Here is a 20,280-nt window from a genome sequence, read left to right as displayed (position 1 = left end):
ACCCCCCAAGTATTGGTGTCTTTGCTGGAACCAGGCAAGAAAAAAAAAAATAATAATGACATGGTATTTAGTCTGTAAAGAGAACTTCAAAGAGCTACTCACTCTCGAGTTCATGCCCTGGTGTAGTTCTTCCCATACCGAAGCCAAGTTGCACGTGTGTGCACATTCCAAAGAAAAGTCAGACCCTCATCAGATCTTGGAAGATCATTTCTAAATATAGGAATACATTGCTTGAGCAAAATGTCTTTGTGCACATAAGAACCAGAAGGCACACCAAGCAGTTTATGCTAATGATGTCATTGATAGTGAGTTTTAAAATTCACCTCAGTCCCCGAGTCATTTGTGGTCCTTTACCACTAGAGAAGCTAAAGACTCAGTAATGACACTCAATCAAATGGATGTGGCATGTCTCGGTGAACACCCTGGATCCCACCAGGCAGAGGAGCTTTCTTAGGTGGTAATACTTTGCATATGTCGTCACACATTGAGTCTGAAAGAAGTGGGCTATAAAAATCTACTGGAGGAAGTCCCCTAGAAACATTGAAACTGGTCTCTCCTGGACTCTGTCCTGTGCACCGTTTCCTTTGCTGACTGTACTCTTGCACTGTAACAAACCATAACTGTGAGTATAACCTTTTCCTGGCATTCCCCGACCTCTCCTAAAGAACCATCAACCCCAAGGGTACAGTTGGGGACTCCCGGAAGAGCCTACATGGCCTTTGACTAGTATACTGAGGAGAATTGATGCTCGATCTGACTTGGTATGAGTCATGTGGAGGACTGGAAACTTCTGCTTGGGGGGACTTGTGGCACTCCTAAGAAACAGGAGGCAGAAAGTTAAGCAGAAACTAGAAGCGATCAAGAGGCCTAGTCACCCCAGGGTCCCAGGCTAAGCTTCAGTCACAATATGACTGTAACCCAGGAGAGAACTCAGTGGAGAGAAATGCCAAAGGACACGGTATGTAGCATGTCCGTAGCATTAGCATGCATGAGGTCCTGTGATCAATCCCCAATCGAAAATTCAAACAGGGAAAGGTCTGGCTGTATGTATTTAACCCTATGAATCATGAGGGACACTAAATTTTTTGTTGTTGTTGTTATTGTTGGTTCTGATGGCTTGTGATCCAGCAATAGGTGACTAATGCCAGCAGAAATGATCAAATAATTTACACACATGCAGATTGTGAAGGTGTAGAGGCCAGACCTAAACAACAGCCAGACAGTATTTTTCACAACTCAGTCCAAAATAATTTTTCCAAATTGAAAGCAAAAGCCAATTTTTAGAGGGGACCTGGATTGCCTGGGGTTCTCCAGGTCTGTTGAAGCCTGTAGCTGAATTGCTTTTATTTGTATTGCTTCTTGGGAAATGGCGGAAGGCCAACCATAAACACTGTCCTACAAAGGAACAATCCTCAGCTTTCAGAGCCCCTTTGTGTTTGATTTTATCTTTCACAAGAAAATATGAAATAGTTGGTTCTTACAAGTTTTAGACACATGGGGAGAAAGCCCCCTGGCAGGCCAGGAAATCAGTTTCCCGCTGGTTTCGTTGTGTGCTCTGCACCCTGCTGGGTTCTACCTGGTCACCCTCCAGTGACTCCTGGAGGAAGGGATGCCAAACTCCTGACATACGCGGTCTGAAAACACTGTGGAATGTTTCCGCCTTCAGATTTCAGGGCCTGTTCTGTGGTGAATACTTTAGCAAGGTAAAAATGTGACTGCTTGGTCGTGAAAGCAAGAGTCCCCGACGGCGTAAAAAGCAGCAGTGTTGAGACTTCCCTCCAATCATCAGCAAGGATTCGTCCTTGGAACAAGTTGTCTAAGAAGACAGCAGCAGCAGACATGGAGGATGCAGCAGACAGGGAGGATGCAGCAGACAGGGCAGATGCAGCAGACAGGGAGGATGCAGCAGACAGGGAAGATGCCCTTTAGCACAGAGAACTGACAAAAATCCAGCTCTTGAGAAATGAGAGCAGCTTGTCTCGGAAACTACCAGTTACCCCACGTGATGGTGACAATAAAGATATTTATCCTTTACTTCTCTGCCTCACATTTATGCTTCACATTAGGCGATTTTAGATGACTTAGCTGTCTGCATGCTTCTAAGTGGAAAACTCGAGGTACGGAGAAATTTACTGCCTTCGTTGACTTTATGAATCAAAACACTTACTTTAAAAATCAGATATTAACTGTTAAAATGTGTGTGTGCACATATTCTGTGGGAGTCAGAGAATGACTGAAAGTCCATGCTCTCCCTCTATCATCAAGTTTCCAGGGATCAAATGCAGGCGTTCAGGCTTGGCAGAAAGTGCGGTTAGCCACTGGACCCGATTCAAGTATTTTTCCCCTGTGTTGAGATTAAACTGTAAGTGCCTGAGGGGTCACTTTATTTTCACAAGTCAAAACCAGAATGATGTAGCGCTGAGTAGAGAAGGCAGAATTCCCTGAGCCACCCAGGCAGAACGACAATGGGTTGACTCACTGATTGCCTGATCTTACAAAGGTCTCATGGAACTTTGGTGAGTGCAGAGCCAGGTTCTCTGCATGTGCAGTGTTGTCCAAAGTACAGATTTTTTCCTCTTGGCTGGGACTGCTGTCTGGCTTGTCCACATCCTCTCTCAGTGTTCTATAGACAGTGGCACAGCATAGCCCTCACCTGAAGCTCAAACTCATGGCTGGGTGGAAAATGCTTCTTGGGAGAGACAGACTAGCCCTCATACATGTGTAAGTATCTCTTTCAGTATCTCCCTGAGGTAAAAAGGTCCCTGTTGAGGAATAGCACTTTAACTTGGCGAAGATGTGTTACATTTGTTTATACGGTGCATTTGCTTAACTATGTAAGGATGTGTTGCTTTGCCTGCCTAGGTGCCTGATTGGTTTATTAAACGTTGATTGGCCAATAGCTAGGCATTAGAGGGATAGATGAAGCCGGCAGGCAGAGAGAATAAATAGGAGGAGAAAAGGAGAGGAGAGAAGAGAAAGAGAGAAAGACACCCAGGGCCCGACAGCAGACATGGAGTAGATCATGAAGAAAGGTAAAAAGCCCTGAGGCCAAACCATAGTTGAAGAGAAACAGGTTAAGCTGTAAGAGTCGGTGGGTCAAGTACTAGCTAAGGCCGATCATTCATAACTAATGAGTCTTTGTGTCATGATTAGGGAGCTGGTTGGTAGCCCAAAAGAAAGACTGTTACAGGTCCCTCTAGTTCTGGGCCACACATTAAGTGTTCCTAAGGACACCAGGGTAAAAGAGACATAAATGTTCCCTACTTGGAGGTGCTGGCAATGGGTGATTATAAGCACAGATTGATGTGCATATGGTTTTGTGGGTAGATACACTTGAGTGCTGGTGCATGTGGAGGCCAGAGTCCCTGTTAGATCCCCTGGAGCTGGAGTTACAGGCCATGGTGAGCTGGGAGCGGAACTCAGGTTCTCCACAAAAGCGGTATGTGCTCTTAATCTATGGGCCATCTTTTCAAGCCCTAAGCTTGATATATAATCTTTATATATAAAGTTTTGTAATCTTGACTTGAATTACAGAAAATGAAACTGTTTCAGAGCTAGGATAAAGTTGTTGTAGTTTTTTTTTTTTTCTGTCAAATAACTTTTCTAACACTGCCGTGGGTTTAAGTCACACGAGGGTTTCTCTGCAGGTGTGTAATTTATCAAGCCAAACACCGCTAAGTCCTGCTAACTTAGAAAACGCAAACGGGGAAACCCAAGGCCGACGACATACTTAAACACTATTATTCCTGTTAACACGCTGTTTCATTAGAATATTTTAATTTCCTAGCGATTGAAGAACACTGAACTCCTAAACATATTGCAGCCCATGGATAAATGCACTGATCTTTATCTGTTTGTCAAGGTGGGTGTGTTAGATTATAAAGCTGAGCTCATATAGCTCATATATTCACATCACGTATCTCAAGGAGCACTTAAAACTCTTGTGTGTGTGTGCGGGGAACATCCAACCTGATAGGTTCAAGCTACAAAACCTAGAATTTTAAGCCAGTGAGTGGCAGGAATCTATCAGAAGTTTGAGCTTTGTAGGCTTTTGCTTTGTTTTACATGTGTATTTCACATAGGGGTGGGGCGCTTTCCAGAAAATTACGGGTGAGATACTGTGAATAGACAAAAGGAGGTATCATTAAGGTTTCTCACACACGCCTTTCTTTGTATATGTAAGTTCTAATAATCAGAAAAATACATAGGTATGTTTTAAATCTTATTTGGAAATAATAAATAAATAAATAAATCTTCTTTGGAAATAATGCCAAGGCTTTGAACTGGTGTCATATTACTCTTTGGTACACAACGAGGGGCTGTCTTCGTGCAGGGAGAGGTCTGTGCCTCCACCAAAGGCTGTCTCGGGGAAGGGTGCCTCAGCTCGTGAGCCCCACAAAAGACAGAAACCTGAGCTACACGATGCCTTCAAATTAGAACCCATGCTGCAGCACTGAAATGCCTCTGCATAAAATTAGACCCGGATCTTGGAGAACAGGTCAGATCTGTAATGATCTGAATTCGATCTAAAATGCCACTATTTTCAGAGGCAAAGATGTGTTTGCTATTGCTTTTAGCCAGGCTGCGTTTAAATACAAGCAAGGGCGCATTGATACTGTAGCTGTGATGCATTACTTGTGATCTCGAGAAAAATTTAATTTCCTTTGCCTCAGTTTCCTCGTTTGCAAAGTCATGAAGATTTTGGCAGGGGATTTTGAGTGAGTGTGCCTGGCACACGGAAGCCATATCATAAATGTTAACTGCCAATATTGGCTATCATTTACTAATTATATATCTCATACTTTTTTTTTTTGCAGAAAATCCATCAGCACATAATAAAGGTGGTTCTAAAACATTTCATTCTCTTACCACATCTAAAAGGACACCATTTAGAAGAAAAAGTTAGAATACATATAGGAGTAGACACCTATAATCCTAGCACTTGAGAGGCTGGAGCACAAAGATCATAATTTTGAGGCCAGGGTTACAAAGTCTCCATAAGATCAGGCTGTAAGGAAGCCTGTAGGACATTTCCTTAAATATTGATCATGGAGGACAGTTCAGCCTATTTTCAGTGTTGCCAGCCCTGGACTGGTAGTCCTGAGCTCTAAAAGAAAGCAGGCTGAGCAAGCTATGGAGAGCAAGCCAGTAAGCAGCACCCCTCCGTCAGCTCCTGCTCATGTTCTTGCCCTGACTTACTTCAATCCCATTGTACCAAAGTGTGAGCCAAATAAATCCTTTCCTCCTCATGCTGTTTCATTGCAGCAATAGTAACCCTAACTAAGACATTGGCGTATAAAACTAAGGGATGCTACCATCGTCCACATGCGCATTGTGTTGCTACTCTACAGGCCATCAGTATGACCCAACTATGTGCAGACATCTCTACATTTCTTCCGAGGTCTTCTGTATGTTGTTGGTCATGTCCTGAGCTAGAAATTTAAGAAGCTGTCCACATCACTAGCCATACTTCTGCTGGGCAAGATCTGGTAGAGAAGAGAATATGGCCAATCAGATCCTCTGTCCAATCACACGCTTACCCTCTCTTGGGTAGGAGAAGAGCTGGCTAAGGAAGGCTTGCTGAGCTCGGAGTATGAACCATATAGCATTTACAAAGTCCAGTAGTCAGTAATGCAGCCACTATGCTAGTGTTACAACATATAGTAGTCATCTACAAGGCTCTAGGAGGTAAGAATTATATTTCCAGCTCAAATTAGGATTTAATGTCACTCAGGTATACATACATTTTGCCTTTGCTGTTTGCCTTAACCGAACAAAATTGAGCCTCAGACAAACCTGACCACTTCCTTCTAGTCTCTGATGGGTCAAAGCAGATTTTCTGGAATTTTTCCTTGTGGGATTTTTTTTTTCTGGTGAATTTTTATTTCACTGTCAATGTTCTCAAGAACAGACTCGGTGGCAATGGCAATATTTAGTGCTGGGGGTTGGGTCTGTTATTTCCTAGATGATAGAATTGGCCAGTAGGCTTCTAGTTCTTTTTACAAAATAAGCAAAGGTCTACTTTATCATCCATGCACCTAAAATTATACAGAAAGAGCACACCACTTGCTGGAGACAGACACGGTCATCGGTCCACTCATCAAAGTAGCAAACAACACAATCTAAACTCTAAGTAGTTAAATAAAAAATGACGTCCTTTATTCATCAAGCCCTGTTAAACACTGAAATGCATCCATCTTTCTTACATTACTTAGCAACGCCCTGTCTATTCTTTCGCCCCCCACTCCCCTAAATTAGTCTAATGAGTTCATCCTTAACTCCAGATTGTTTTTCTTTTCTTCATACTACTTACATTTTATTGTTTCATCAATATCAAAGCCGATCTAAAAGTTCTTTTCTCCTATGTGTGAAATGGACGTTAATGTGTGTCAGCACATGTTCAAGATGACATCAAAGTTAGGCCCCACGCATTTCAAGACAAGGTTTGAGAATCTAAGTATCTCCAAGGATCCAAAAGAGTATAACTCTGTCTCAGAAGCACACTCTTATCATGGGCATATTTCTTATTTCCACAGTTGTGATTTTGGATACGCACTTTCCTGCTTTCCTGAGGGTTCAATTCGATGGCCTCAGATTTAATTCCTGAATGTCAATTTCTATCTAGAACAAAAAGAATCGAGCAGACTAGGAAGCAGGATTGCTTCAAGAGGATCAGTGACAACAGAGGCCCTTGGCATTTTAAAAGAGCTACACAGATAGTAAAGGATAAAAGTGAACCAAGATACACAACTTTGTACACGTTAGAAACATCCAATGTGCCACCAATACAGTTTCCCTAAAACACAAAAAGTCCCAGAGACTGGAGCCACACGCATCTGTCTTTGTAACACTCTACATTTGAATTCCCAACTATCTATTTTCCCCACATCCTGACATTCATTAAGACGTTTTCAGCCAGAATTTTTGGCAATATGCTTTTTTTTTTTCAACTACAACAAGCCACACAAAAGTACTGCCATTAATGTCCAATGGTTGCATCAGGCCAGGCCTTTCTGAAATACATGTGATCTTTAAAAGATTCTCTGTCTTCCCTTCATGAGTCAGCAGTGCTCTGTCTTCACCAAAATTGCTTATTTCACGAGCTCAGATGTTCTCTTCATCCAACATTTTGTTGATGCCGTCGCAAAGTTTCTGTAAGTGAGGTTTAAATTTCCCAAAGGGATTATACAAGGCAGCCAAAAAATCACAATCTGAAAAGTGATCAAAGACGTGATTAACCCGTCCGTGAGACTTGGCGGTGAGGTGGCGCTGGATGATGTCATGCAGCAGCTCCCGGCACTCGTTCAGCAGCCTGGACAGCACGTTGCGGTCGAAGGTGTACTCCACCTGGTGGAAGCTGACCACCGTCATGGCGAGCTGGTGGACCTTCTTCTTGAACTTCTCCATCAGCGCCAGCTCGTCTTGATTGAACTGATTGTTCCTGTGGAGAACGGCCAGCTTGATGACTGTCTTGATGAGGTTCTTGATGACCCTCTCCGCCTCCTTCTTGTTTTGGGTGTACTCCTTGGTCACCCGGTAGAGCTCATCCAGCACCTCACTGCTGGTGTCATCGATCAGGGTGGTGGCGATGGATTTGGATACCATTTTACCCAGGATCTTCTTTTGCGCCTGGACGGCCAGGTTTTTGGAATTGAAGACATCTGTGGCCACTGTAAAACAAAATGAAAAAGGATGGAAGATTAGTAAATAGCAAGTAAAACAAAACAACAACACAAATCTCCAAGAATTAGGGAGCACTTTCCCCCATTCCTTCACTATTTACAGTTTGGCTCCCATTTACTGATATAAGTCTATGTTCAGAAAGAAAAAGACTCATTTCATTTCTTGTACATTTCTGCGCATTGGGTTCTCATTTGTGGAATTAATGGGTTGATGTGTAATTAAAATCCTTTATGCCTTCTGCTATGTAGTCAGTGATTTCTTTAGCAGTTAATATTTATAACATCCTTGAAAATATCTTCTAGGCACCAGCACACATGTAGCACACACTAACACACATATACATATGCATAGTCTTATAAGCAAAAATAGATCTAAAAATTAAATCTGTCTCGTGAAGTGGTAAACCATTTTATCCAGCTTAATTGTATAAAACCATTAAAAATTTTAAGTCAACTCTATACCTATTTGCTAGGCATCTGCAAACCTAGGCATCTTAAAGAAACTCATTTGAGCCAGGGCGGTGGTGGCACACACCTTTAACCCCAGCCCTTGGGAGGCAGAAGTAGGTGGATCTCTGTGAGTTCAAGGCTATATGGAGTGAGTTCCAGGAAAGCCACGTGGTTACATAGAAAAACACTGCCCGGGGGGGGGGGGGGGGGGGGAGGCGAGAAGGAGGGAGAGACGAGGGAGAGAGGGACTGACAAACTCTTTTGAATGAAAGCAGCTTAAATAGCAAGGACATGATACTGAGCAAGATGGCACATTTACTCCAGCAAACCCAAGGGAGAACCCTCTCATAAACCACTTACAGAAAGCTTAAGTGCCTAAGACATTGGTCATCGCTCTCTCAGCATCCCACCCACTTTGAATTTCACTCCCCGATGTCAGCTTTTGGAAGGTTATGCTCCAGAGAGAGCTCACTGTCAGCTGCTATTCCTGATCCACTGCTTCTTTTACGTTTTGAGGAAATAAACTTATTTCATGAGCCGATGAAACACGTTACATGCAAAGCATACGCTGGAAAAGCAGATCCCGGGAGCTGACATTTGGAGTGACTGTTGGCAGTTTGGCAGATGTTTAATGCTCGAGAAGAGTTGCACAAATCACAGATTAATAACATATGAAACAGAATGCTGCTAGCTTAGGGCCCATAGAGAAAATGCTCTACAAACCAACATTAGCTTTATTCTACTATGATTGCCCCTTCCATGTGCTGGGTGCAATCGGAAAGCTTGTCTACGATTCTGCCTTTCTCCCTCTCCTGGCTGAGGGCTCAGAACTGTGGTTCTCCGGGTATCCAACCCACCATAGAGTTCAGGGATCTCTCTCCTCTCTGCACTTGCCACAAAATGCACTCAGAGCAGTTGAAATATAACCATTTAGTTTAGATGCACACCTTAGGGCACTGGTGATGTAAAATGATTTCTAGTTTGGACAAAAGTTCGCATCATTAGGAAGCAAAACAGCAGAAGTAGCAAACCCAGGCTGGAAGGGCATATACGAGTAGTAACTGCCTCGGTGTGCAGGTTTCACGCTAGATGTAAGGCGGGGACACAGAGAGTCCACATTGCACCTGAAATCTGGATTCACGGCAGGTATATTATCTCCTGCAGGTTATTCCAGAACGGCTCCTACCGTGTAGAGCTCACCCAGGAACACACAACGTTGTGCATCTCCTGAAAGGGTGTCCTGGTGCAACCAGAAATGGCGCCCTCCCAGCCGTCATATGCCGTTACAGAAAGTGAAGTGAGAGCGCAGAGGAAGAACTGAAATACGTTTGGAGAGGGAGGAAAGGAAAGTGAAAAGCTACGAGAAAAGGCCGACTTCGGGGTCCAAGCTTTTCAACCACTTTTAGTATAATAGTAATCCATTCTTATTCCCGTCTCTTGAATGATTTCCAAGAGCGTTAATTCACACTGATGAAATTCTACACAAAGAGTTGGTACCCCAGCAGATAATACCGTCACATTATGGCCAAGGGCCTTCTTTTATGTTATATCTCCAGATACAGACCTTAAAGAAAATCAATCTGGTTTTTACAGGAAGAGACACACAATCACTTTCAGATTCATAACACATAACTCAGATTTCAGCAACCTATTTTAGATGAAGGCTCGCTCTTCTGCTTTGAATCTTTTTGAGACTGGCATAGCCTACAAACATCCTATCTAGAACCTACAATCTCAGTACCCAGATCAACATACTTTCCGTTGGGAAATACTGAAACCAGAGTGGAGAGGGAGGGAGGGAAGGAGGTTCAGATTCCTAGGTGCTAATTTCTCAGGGCTGAACTTGCAGTTTTGCATCAAGCTACTTTCCTCATTAAATCTCAGCATTTCATTTCATTTCAAACATACCAGAGAAGTAAGAACTCTATGCCACAGCATTTTAGCTTCCTGCAAGCCAGCGGGGGGGCGGGGGGGGGAGGGAGAAGTCAATCTCCTGCAGACTAAGCAAGGTCCTCCCCCTTTACTGTAAGCGAGGCAGAGCCCAGATGTGGAAGTTGATCTCTGGGGCTTTTCCTTTCCTCCCAGGACTTCCACATGACACTTGCATTTTAATCTTTATGTCAACCCAGTGCTCTCTTCTTCCTCTCCACTAGGAAGACTTCCATCCAGTGGTTTGATTTTTCAGCCTTAGAAACGGCCTCTTTTGAGCCAAGCAAGGTTGTGGCTGACAGCCACTTGCCAGGGATATGTGGTCTGGGATCATCAAGTGTGACTGTTTGCTTTCTTGGACATTAACTGCTGCTGGCCTCAGCTGCTGGGGATCACTGTCAGTTCCACATGCTGGCCCAGGTCTCTTAAAGGTCCGCTGCATCCCAGAGCTAATCCTGGACTCCTGTCTAGTCTCACCCCTATGTGATATCATCGCCATGGCTGCAGAGAGCAGCCGTGTGCCAGTGACTCCCACAGTCCTGATTCAGTCTTGACTTCTTTTCCAGACTCGTTTAGCAAAAACATTTAAGGCTGTTTTCTTCTGAGATTTTGCAGACATCACAGATGTACCATGTCCCCAACTGAATCCTTGTCCCTCCCACCCCCATCCAGTATTTACCAGCTCAATTAATAGCATCTCTCCTGGCCAGAGACCTGGGAACCATCCACCATCTCGTCCTCCCTTTCCTTAGTCTGGTACCAAGATTTTTCCATTTTTACCATTTATTTATTAGTTTCTAAAGTTTATTCAATTCCCTCCATCTCTACAGATATCATGTAGTTCAACTCCTTTCCAATGTCTTTTCACACTACAATCAGGGTACTTTGAAAATGTACATATAAAATGAGGTGCTTTTTTATTTTTCCACGAAAGGTTTTTTTCTGTAGCTTTGGGGCTTCTCCTGGAACTAGCTCCTGTGGACCAGGCTGGCCTTGAACTCACAGAGATCTGCCTGCCTCTGCCTCCTGAGTGCTGGGATTAAAGGCACGCACCACCACCACCCGGCAAAAATGAGGTTCTATTTAAGTTTTTTGCTAACCATCATACTTTTTAGTTCCTAAAAACCATTTTTTTTTACCTAATTATTCACAGCTTTCCCTTTGGGCCCTGAGCTCGCCAAAAGCAGACTCCATCTGTCTACTTCTCTGTGCCATGCCCTGGGCTTGGGCAGGTACCAGTTTCTCCCATCTCTTTATCATGCTTAAATACTTCTCTAGGAAAACATTTTGGCCTAAAAAATATATGAGTTTAAAATACATACTTGAGTGTTTCTGTTTGCTTATTTTACAACTTAGAGAAATCAGCACTTGTGGTAACTCACTAAATATGCTGGCTGTCACCCCACCCCCAGGGTAAGCATACTTCACAAAGTGATTTCTCACCACCAGCAATTAGGTTTTTTTAGAGAGCAAAGACTTATGTATACTAAGGGAATACATCAGATGACAACGACACAGATACTGTGAGTAGAAGCAGGGTGTAATATTTCTGACTTGAACCGCAGTGGAAGATTAGCTATCCTGGCCCAACTCTGCTTCTTGCTTAGTCTGTGTTTAAACAGGGGACAGAGAGATGAACCAACACATGTTCCTGGAAGCAACTGAGATGCACACAGATGTTCTCCAAGGAGACGGTGTTGAGAATATTGATCAATGGTTTACCAATGAAGATGAATTCATTTGCCTTGGGAAGAGACATAGAAACTGTTGGCAGGAGAGAAAAAAAAAGTCTGTGTGAGGTCCTATTCCATTCCTAGTCTTGGGGGAAAAGACTGTTCTACAGAAAAGAATACATCTAACTTTACATCTGCTCACCTCCCCCTCCCTCTAGGACTTAACCAAACAGTCCACTTCAGCAATGTTTTCTGTAAAACAAACTAATATTTAGGGAATCCTGCTTTTACCATCAACAACCATAAAGTTGGAGATAAATATTGATGGTAAAAATATTCTGACCCATGTGTGCTCCGAGGAAAACAAAGATGAAAAGCCTTTTGATAATATCAATGAATGAAATTTTCTGAAAGCTGACAAAAATGCCCCACAGTTGCTGATATGACACAATGAAGGACTCAAGTCACGTCACATATTTATCAAGTCACGGTACATATTTATCAGCAAACACAATGGTTTTCACTCAGCAAGTGTTCTACACTTGGTGGTTTTGAATGCTGACTACAGATACACATGTCATTCCAGATGTTTTACCTAGTTAAATTCAATCCAGTGGATCCAGAACCAGGAAGCACGGAAAAGAAAACCATTTGAAGAGCACGTCTGGCCATTGTGCAGAATGCGTCAACGTTCTTTAAACAATGCCAAACCTTAGCTCTCTTATAATTGAATAATTCTAAATGTAAATGAACTTAGGCGGGGGAAAAAAAAGGGCAGCTTTGGGGATAAGAAAGTGGTCAGAACCAAGCCCAGCTTCCTCAGGAGATCAGTGAGCTAAGAGGTGACCTCCTTACCCTGGGATCTGGCAGTGGTCCAGGTGAGAATGATTGCTTATGTATCCTGACACCAGTCTCCGTACTGAAAACTTCGAAGTAGGAAATCAATAGTACAGAGAAGAAATGAAATTACAGGGAAAGCAGGGGAGGGGAGGGGAGGACAGGGGAGAACAGGGGAAGGGAGGAAGGGCCGGAGGAGGGGAGGGAGGAGCGGAGGAGGAAGGGACCGAAGGCACAAGTGGGGCAGGGGCTGGAGTGGGAAGGCTGTGGTCAGTAGGAGCTGTGTTATCTTTATGAAGTGTAAGGACAGCTGGCCCTGAAAAGATCAGAAGTAACAGCATAGCTGGAGAGAAGACAAGTGCCAGACACCTTAGCACGAACTGTATTTATGTCCTAAGAAGGCAGCGGCCATCCCAGAGATTGGTATCTTGGGAGAACTGATATACCTTGGATCCTTAGCTTGACCTTCAATTGCACAGTGGCATGCGTATATTCTCATGATCTCAAGTGGCTAAGAACCAGCAACATACATCACCACAGACAGGGACAAGGCTCCTGCTTATGGGGGCAGAGGGTGAATAAAATTTTCCCAGTGTAGTTACAGTGAGTCTTGGTATTCTTGTCTGCGTATCTTTGGATTGAACTTTGGGTACAGTGTTAACAGGTTGCCTTGTTGCCTCATTAACTCAGGTAAGACATATCTTCAAAACATCCAATTTGTATTCATTAGAGAGTCATGAAATTATCTTAAAATTATACCTCCCAACACATATTGGAATTTTAGCAAAAATATTTAAAGTTGGAAGGCTGCAGTAGAATCGTAGGGGTAGAGTGGTCCCTGCTGGTAGCATTTCTTCCCAGCACCCTGGAAAAGCAGTTTGACTAATCAGCCCAAACACTCTGCAACCAAGGAGTGGCGGAGCTACTGCACTGCTCGGGCTATTGCTGGGACCAGGTTTCCTCATCTGTAAGCTGAGACTGTTTATTGATTCAACCTCTCGGAGTTGTTTTACAAGTCAATAAATGGGACTGCATGGACCTGCCACAGTGCCTACCACAGAGACTCCTCTGAAGACTGGGAGGAGAACACAACACATTAGCTTCATATATATCTCAGTACTCTAGTGATGACTTGCATTTGGTCAGCTCCTTCTGTCAGCACTATGAAACTGAGAAATGCAAGGCACCAGGCGGTCACGTGGAAACAGAGGCCCCCTGTAGTGTACCTAATACCAACTTAGGTTTTCTTCCCCATGATCCCACTGAAACACATGCAAATCTTTTGGAAAGAGAATTTCAATTCCTGAAGGATTTCAATTTCCCTTAGCAACAGATTCAACTGTAGGGAGGTAGTAGGAGGGTCTTTTGTCTGAGGAAACTGGTCCTCCGAGAACAGAAAGAACGCCCACCCCACGGGGACAAGAAGAGACACAGTCGCAACACGCGTGGTATGCAAAGCTGTGTGACAGAGGCACCTCGAGAAGGAAACGAAACAAAGCAGTAAAAGCCACACTGAGGCATCACCATCCCAGGCCTAGCCTTCCACAGCCTCATGGAGACTCAGACATGGGGCACAGGAAGCCAGTGTGGCAAAACAAAGGCCAAAGGGGGAGAGAGTCGGGCTGGAAGTCTGGGTGCAAGTGAGTGTCTTTGGAATTCAGTTTCCTCATCAGCTGAGTTGCTGGTGTGGGGAAGAGGTTTCCTGGTGGTGTGGACAGAGTGAGATCTAGTAAGTCACAGATATTAAAGCAGTCATCGGTGTGCTATGCTCCTGAGGGGCCTCCACATGAACTCTGGCTTCAGCCACCCTCCCTGGTGTGACGACAAACCTCAGAAGTAGAGACTGCTTAAACAGAGGACCCAATTCTAGTACAAGCGCCCTTCATCTCTTACAGCTGATAATGTGTGGACAAGACAAAAATAAGCCCTGACGATGACATGAAGAAGGTTTTCCCTGTATGACCACAGGCTGTTTCAGTGACATTGAACCTGTTCAACATGATTTTGAGGTTAACTGCGTGTCCTTTGTTCCTATGCCGTATTTTGTGGTGATTTTGAACATCTAAAGCCAGGGAGACAGGTCAATGGGTAAAGCTAGAAGATCTGCATTGGATTCCCAGAACCCACGTAAAAAAGCCAGGTGTGGTGGCAATTGCCCCTGCAATCCCAGCACCAGAGAAAAGGAGGCAAATGGGTCCAGGGCTTCCTACCCAGTCAGAAGAGTGTGCTTGGCAAGCTCTAGACTAATGGCAGATCCTGTCGCAAGTGAGGTAGATAGCATCCCTGACAATGACACCTCAGGATGACCTCTGGACTCGACACAGGTACACATATGTGCATGTGCAGCTACACAAACATCTGCAGCCATTTGGACATGATTATGCACACACATGCAGCCACATGCACACGATTATGCACACACATGCAGCTGCTTGCATGATTATGCACACACATGCAGCTGCTTGCATGATTATGCATACACATGCAGCCACTTGCACACAATTATGCACACACACACACACACACACACACAAAGACAAAGCCATCTGCTTCAGTCTTTTCATGCCCTATTATTAGACTCACTTCTGCCTCTTCCCAGTGTTCTCTAAAGATCATTCCACCTCTTTATTGCCTCCTTGGTGGAATAAACTATGACAAGACATCCCTATTGCCTCCAGAAATGTTTAGATGAAGCAGTATGGTTGGATCTCAAAGAATGTCAGTTTCATAAATGTTAAGACAAAAGTTAGAGAAACAAATATATTTTATGGCTGCCCAAAGTCAGGGCAAGACATATATAGCCATGAGTACCCATTAAATTATTCAAGGTAATAATGGCAGTAAAGATACAAACAATAGACAATAATAACAGCAGTCACCATGAAAAAATAGCTTGGTTAGTTCTTTAAGAATTTCAGACAATGTATTTTAATCATATTTGCCCCACAATTCTTCCCCTTAGCACCTAAATTCATGGCCTCTTTTTTGTTATAATCCCTTACTCCAGTTTTTGCTGTCCTTATACCTCAGTGTGGGGCCATCCACGGGTGCATGGCTGACAACCAGAAGCCACATCTTGACTCTTCTTCCCACAGAAGCTATACACGCCACAGTTCTTCAGCAAAGGGCAGGGGCTCATGAGTCCCTTCCCCTCCACACTAGAATGCTAACTGGGCAGCCAATGTTTTAAAGAATCCTTACTGTACTATCCAGGAACCTGCATTATCTCACTGAAGTTTCATACCAAGCCTAGAAGGAAGACTAGTACTGCCAAGATGTTCAGGTTAGGTCTCTGAGGTGCAGAAAAAAAATGAGATAATTTCTTATATATTTTTTATTTTATTTATTTATTTTGGTTTCTTGAGACAGGGTTTCTCTGTGGCTTTGGAGCCTGTCCTGGAACTAGCTCTGTAGACCAGGCTGGTCTCGAACTCACAGAGATCCGCCTGCCTCTGCCTCCCGAGTGCTGGGATTAAAGGCGTGCATCACCATCGCCCGGCCTCTTATATATTTTAATCTTATTGTTTTCATTACCCCAGCTTATTCCAGATCCTTCTCACCTCCCTATCTACCTAACTTCATGCTATCCTTCTTTCTTTAAAAAAAAAAAAGACAAAAACAAAAAAGTCAACACACACACACACACACACACTTAAAAAGACATGGAGTTCCTTTTGCAGTGGTCAACTATTCCTGGCCACAAGACCCATCCTGGTTGCTACCTTTATCAAACCCCTCCCTTCAAGGCTCAGGGATGGATGCGGAAGAGGATGCAGACAGACTGTAAGAGCCAGAGCTGGTGATGACTCCAGGGAAACAGTGTCTCCCAGACACAGCAGGACTGATACGCATGTGAACCCACAGAGCCTGACAGCATGCACACGACGGCACAGGTCCAAACCAGACAAAATCCCAGTGTTAACAAGGGTAAGTGGACACAAAGTCACTGACCAAGAAGCTGCTGCAACGGAAACCTGCTGGGAAAGGGAAAATTAGTTCTCTCCAATGGGGTCTCACTGAAATTGAGCTACTGTCAAAAAGCCACACAGTCAGTGGGTGGGAGAGATGAATTTGAATGCATACATGTCCAGTGCTAAGCTCTTCTCTGAAAGTCTCATGGATGCATGAGTTTTAGAAATAAAGTTTCAGCCAGTCTGTGGTAGTGCACACCTTTAGTCCCAGCACTCAGGAGGCAGAGGTAAGCAGATCACTGTGAGTTTGAGGCCAGCCAGGTCGACAGAGTGAGTACCAGGACATCCAGGGCTACATGGAGAAACCCTGTTTTGAAAAAGGAGGAGGAGGAAGAAGAAAAGACAGAGGAGGAGGAAGAGGAAGAAAAGGAGGAGGAGAAGAAAAGAAAGAAAAAAATCTAAGGGTATCTTTCTAAGGGAAGGGAATTTAAAGAAAGAGAAAAGGATCTAAGGATGTCTCTCTACGGGAAGGGAATTTAAGGAAAAGGAGTAGTTCCAGCCCAGCTGAACTTGAAAAGCTTGTGTTCTCAGGATGCACCTGCTTAGCTTTGAGATGTCAGGGTGTTTAATCTAAAAACAAAGAAGTGCTTGCACTGTTCAAGAATAAGAATGTCACCAAATCAAGTGCAAAGTGTCTCAGCTTTGCCCCCACTCGCTGCACGCTCTGATCTCGACCCTTGCTTCCAAGAGGCAACAACTGTTGTGAGATTTCTGGCATCTTTTCAGAGCTCTGCATAGCTCTGCCCCTGCACAGATAAGCAAATGTATGAATAGATCCTGAGCTATGTGAGGGAGCCTTAAAGCTCCTCCACCTCCGTGCTATGAATCTCAGATAGGGTTTCACTCTGTAACAGCTCCGGCTGGCCCGATACTCATGATCCTCCTAAGTGCCAGGATGACAAGTGTGCCACACCACACCTAGACTGAGGCTCACGGTTCTTAAGAGCTGTGATTTCTGAGTGATGAAAGGGACACATGACAACGTGTAGGTGTTCTCAGTTCTAAGCGGAACTGATATAAAGTGGCGACGTGCTGAGGAACAAGGCCACACCCCTGTCGCTGCGCACTTCACAGCCATCGTAAGGGGCCCTTCGGAGTGCTGAGCGGTAGCAAGGCTGTCTTCTTGAAATGTGTGAAAGGGGGACCACGCACCGTGATTAAGATTATCATACAATTTGCCATCCACACGAAATACCTTAGAACAGGGTGCTCTTGGTGATTGCACCACGACACCAGATCTGTGAACACCTCAGATAAATGCAAGTGGTTTTCCTACGAGAATAAGGAAGGAGCAAAACTAAGGAGTTACTCAAATATTTATAAGAATTTCCTTAAGAATCCCGTAAACATATTGACCAGGTTTTCTTCCAAACTTCATTATAAATAAAAATACTAGTTTTTAATTTAATTTTTAAAAATTTTCTTTTACCATTTCTTTTGAGACAGTGTTTTTCTGTGTAACAGTCTTGGCTGTCCTAGAACTCACTTTGTGGACCAGGCTGGTCTTGAACTCACGGAGATCCACCTGCCTCTGCTGGGATTAAAGGTGTGCAGCACCACCACCCAATTTAGTTCTGTTTGTTTGTTTGTTTTTAAGATGTGAAGAGGAATCATATTAATGGTGTGGGAAGAAGTCTCTCTAGTCAAATAGTATCTGTGCAGTTAAAAAAAAAGGATTATTAAATTTTGCTTAATTAAGTTTCCTAAAAAACATTTCATACAGGACCCAAGGCTAAAATCAATTAAGATAATCGATTCCATCTTTTATGTTTTTTATCTGACAAACTGATGAAGGTTCTTAGTGTTGCTTTGGAATGGACTCATTCAGCACAGCTCACAGCAAGCAGGGGTGGGCCAAGCGGTCATGGTTGGGCTGTGGAGCGAAGCTGGGCAATACAGTGATGCAGGCATAGCTCCTGGAATCAGGCAGCCTGTGTCAGAAGCTGCATCATCCCCTAGGGTCCCTAGAGACTGGACCACATCACCTACTTCCTCTGTGCCTCAGTTTCTTGATCTGCAAAAGGAGTTTAAATAAAAATAATCCATATGAAGGTCTTAGACTAGCATTTGCTGTCGGGTAATCAGGTGGATTTGTGCATTTATCATCATTTTAACTGCTAGCTCATCATTACAGTGAAGTCTGGTACAGAATGCCTCGGGTTCACGTGAAGGAAGAAGAAAGAAGATTAGATGTAACTCATACATACCATTCAACAAAAAACTTCTATTGCGTGTTTCTAATGTGCCAGAAGCTGTGGCTTCAAAGATAAATAACACTCTCTCTTTTCTCCAGGCATCCAGACTAACAGAGGGGAGGGGGATGTTGGGAACAGGTGGGATGCACCACAGAAAGTCCATAGGAACATTGTGAAAAAAAGCAAAAGCAGTGAAGATAGTAAATGTTAATGTTTGAATGAGATGATGGGGGAGGGGGGATTAGAGTGAAGGTTTCTCAAAGGGGGGCTTTGCCTCAAAAGAAAAGCAATTCCTGTCTTAGAGAAATAAGCAACCATATTCCAGAGCGAACACAGAGACTTCCTGCTTGCTTGTGAGGCATTACAAATTCTGTTCATTAGCATCTCTAAAAAATAAAAGTCAGCTGGGCAGTGGTCATAGCAGCGGTGGTGCACGTCTTTAATCCCAGCACTCGGGAGGCAGAGGCAAGTGGATCTCTGAGTTCAAGGCCAGCCTGGTCTACAGAGTGAGTTTTAGGACAGGCTCCAAAAAGCTATAGAAAAACCCTGTCTTCAAAAACCAAAAAAACCAACCAACCAAACAAACAAAAAACCATAAGACAAAGAATGGATTTTAGGGGGAAGATGGAAATATCAAACATGTAAGTTGTGTATAAGTTGTCAGGGCTGTGGAAGTGTTTGCTATTAGGTTTCTCAGTTCTCAGTGTTTGGCAGGGAAAGGAGACAGAACCAGGCATCCAGTGCAGAACTCTGTGTCTTGGGCCACTCGTACCAGAAGGGCATGGAAGTGGCTTGGTAATTACCACGACAAGTGCATCAGAGTTTCTAACTCTTCTATCAGAAGTTGTATTTGGGAGGCACTGAGTGACCATGACATATAATAGAGGTTCTACCCTGCTCTGGGGTATGCTCCTAGAACACTGGACTTAAAATCCCAAGTAGATATGTGTTGGCCACAGAATGACATTGAAATCAGACTCAATGGATAACATTCTCTTTCAAAATTATATGAAAATCGAGATGTTGACTTGTGAATGGAATTCACAGAAAATATTTTCAAGAGAGAGCCTGTGAGGGTTTTGAGAATGCTGCTAGGGGTGTAAGAAAGCAAGCCTTTTCTAGATGATACCACAAAGCACAGCTGGAACAGGGCCTACCTCCTACACACAGCATTGAAAGGAAAGGAAAATACCTTCCAATCATTTGTGCAAAATTGACTATAGCGAGTGATTCTTTTATTTTCAAATTAAGTAAATCTTTATTTATCATGTTGAGCTTGGAAATGCTAGTAGTTCTTACAGATGTTCCAGCTGCACTTGATTTACTTATATTTATTTAAGCATATAGCGCTTTCCCACTGTTGAGTCAATGCTGTCTTCTATCAGAAAGTGGTGAAAACCCCTCTAAATAGATCTGCGATTTCTACACTTTTCTAAGTCAAGCCCTACAACCTGCCAGCAGCCCTGGCCCCGATGAATATTTATATTCATGTGACGTTTAGAAAAACAACAGCAAGTTCTAAATCCAGCACGCGGGAGTGACG

At 43.6% G+C, this 20,280-nt stretch overlaps 1 protein-coding gene across 2 annotated transcripts in view; it reads right to left on the bottom strand.

The window, feature by feature from the left end:
* Nucleotides 1-6,158: 6,158 nt before the first annotated feature.
* LOC121441949 (tumor necrosis factor alpha-induced protein 8) overlaps nt 6,159-20,280 on the bottom strand; it is a 111,738-nt gene continuing 97,616 nt past the window's right edge. For both annotated transcript variants that reach the window (XM_041643370.1, XM_041643369.1), the window contains exon 2: nt 6,159-7,670. In XM_041643370.1, the coding sequence (XP_041499304.1) occupies nt 7,105-7,670 (566 nt within the window). In that variant the 3' untranslated portion in view covers nt 6,159-7,104. The remainder of the gene's footprint in view (nt 7,671-20,280) is intronic.

This window comes from Microtus oregoni, unplaced genomic scaffold (genome assembly GCF_018167655.1).
Source record: "Microtus oregoni isolate MIOR12 unplaced genomic scaffold, Mior012 000085F_ref0000168, whole genome shotgun sequence".
NCBI classification, from domain to species: Eukaryota; Metazoa; Chordata; class Mammalia; order Rodentia; family Cricetidae; genus Microtus; species Microtus oregoni.
This window is presented reverse-complemented; position numbering and strand designations above follow the sequence as displayed.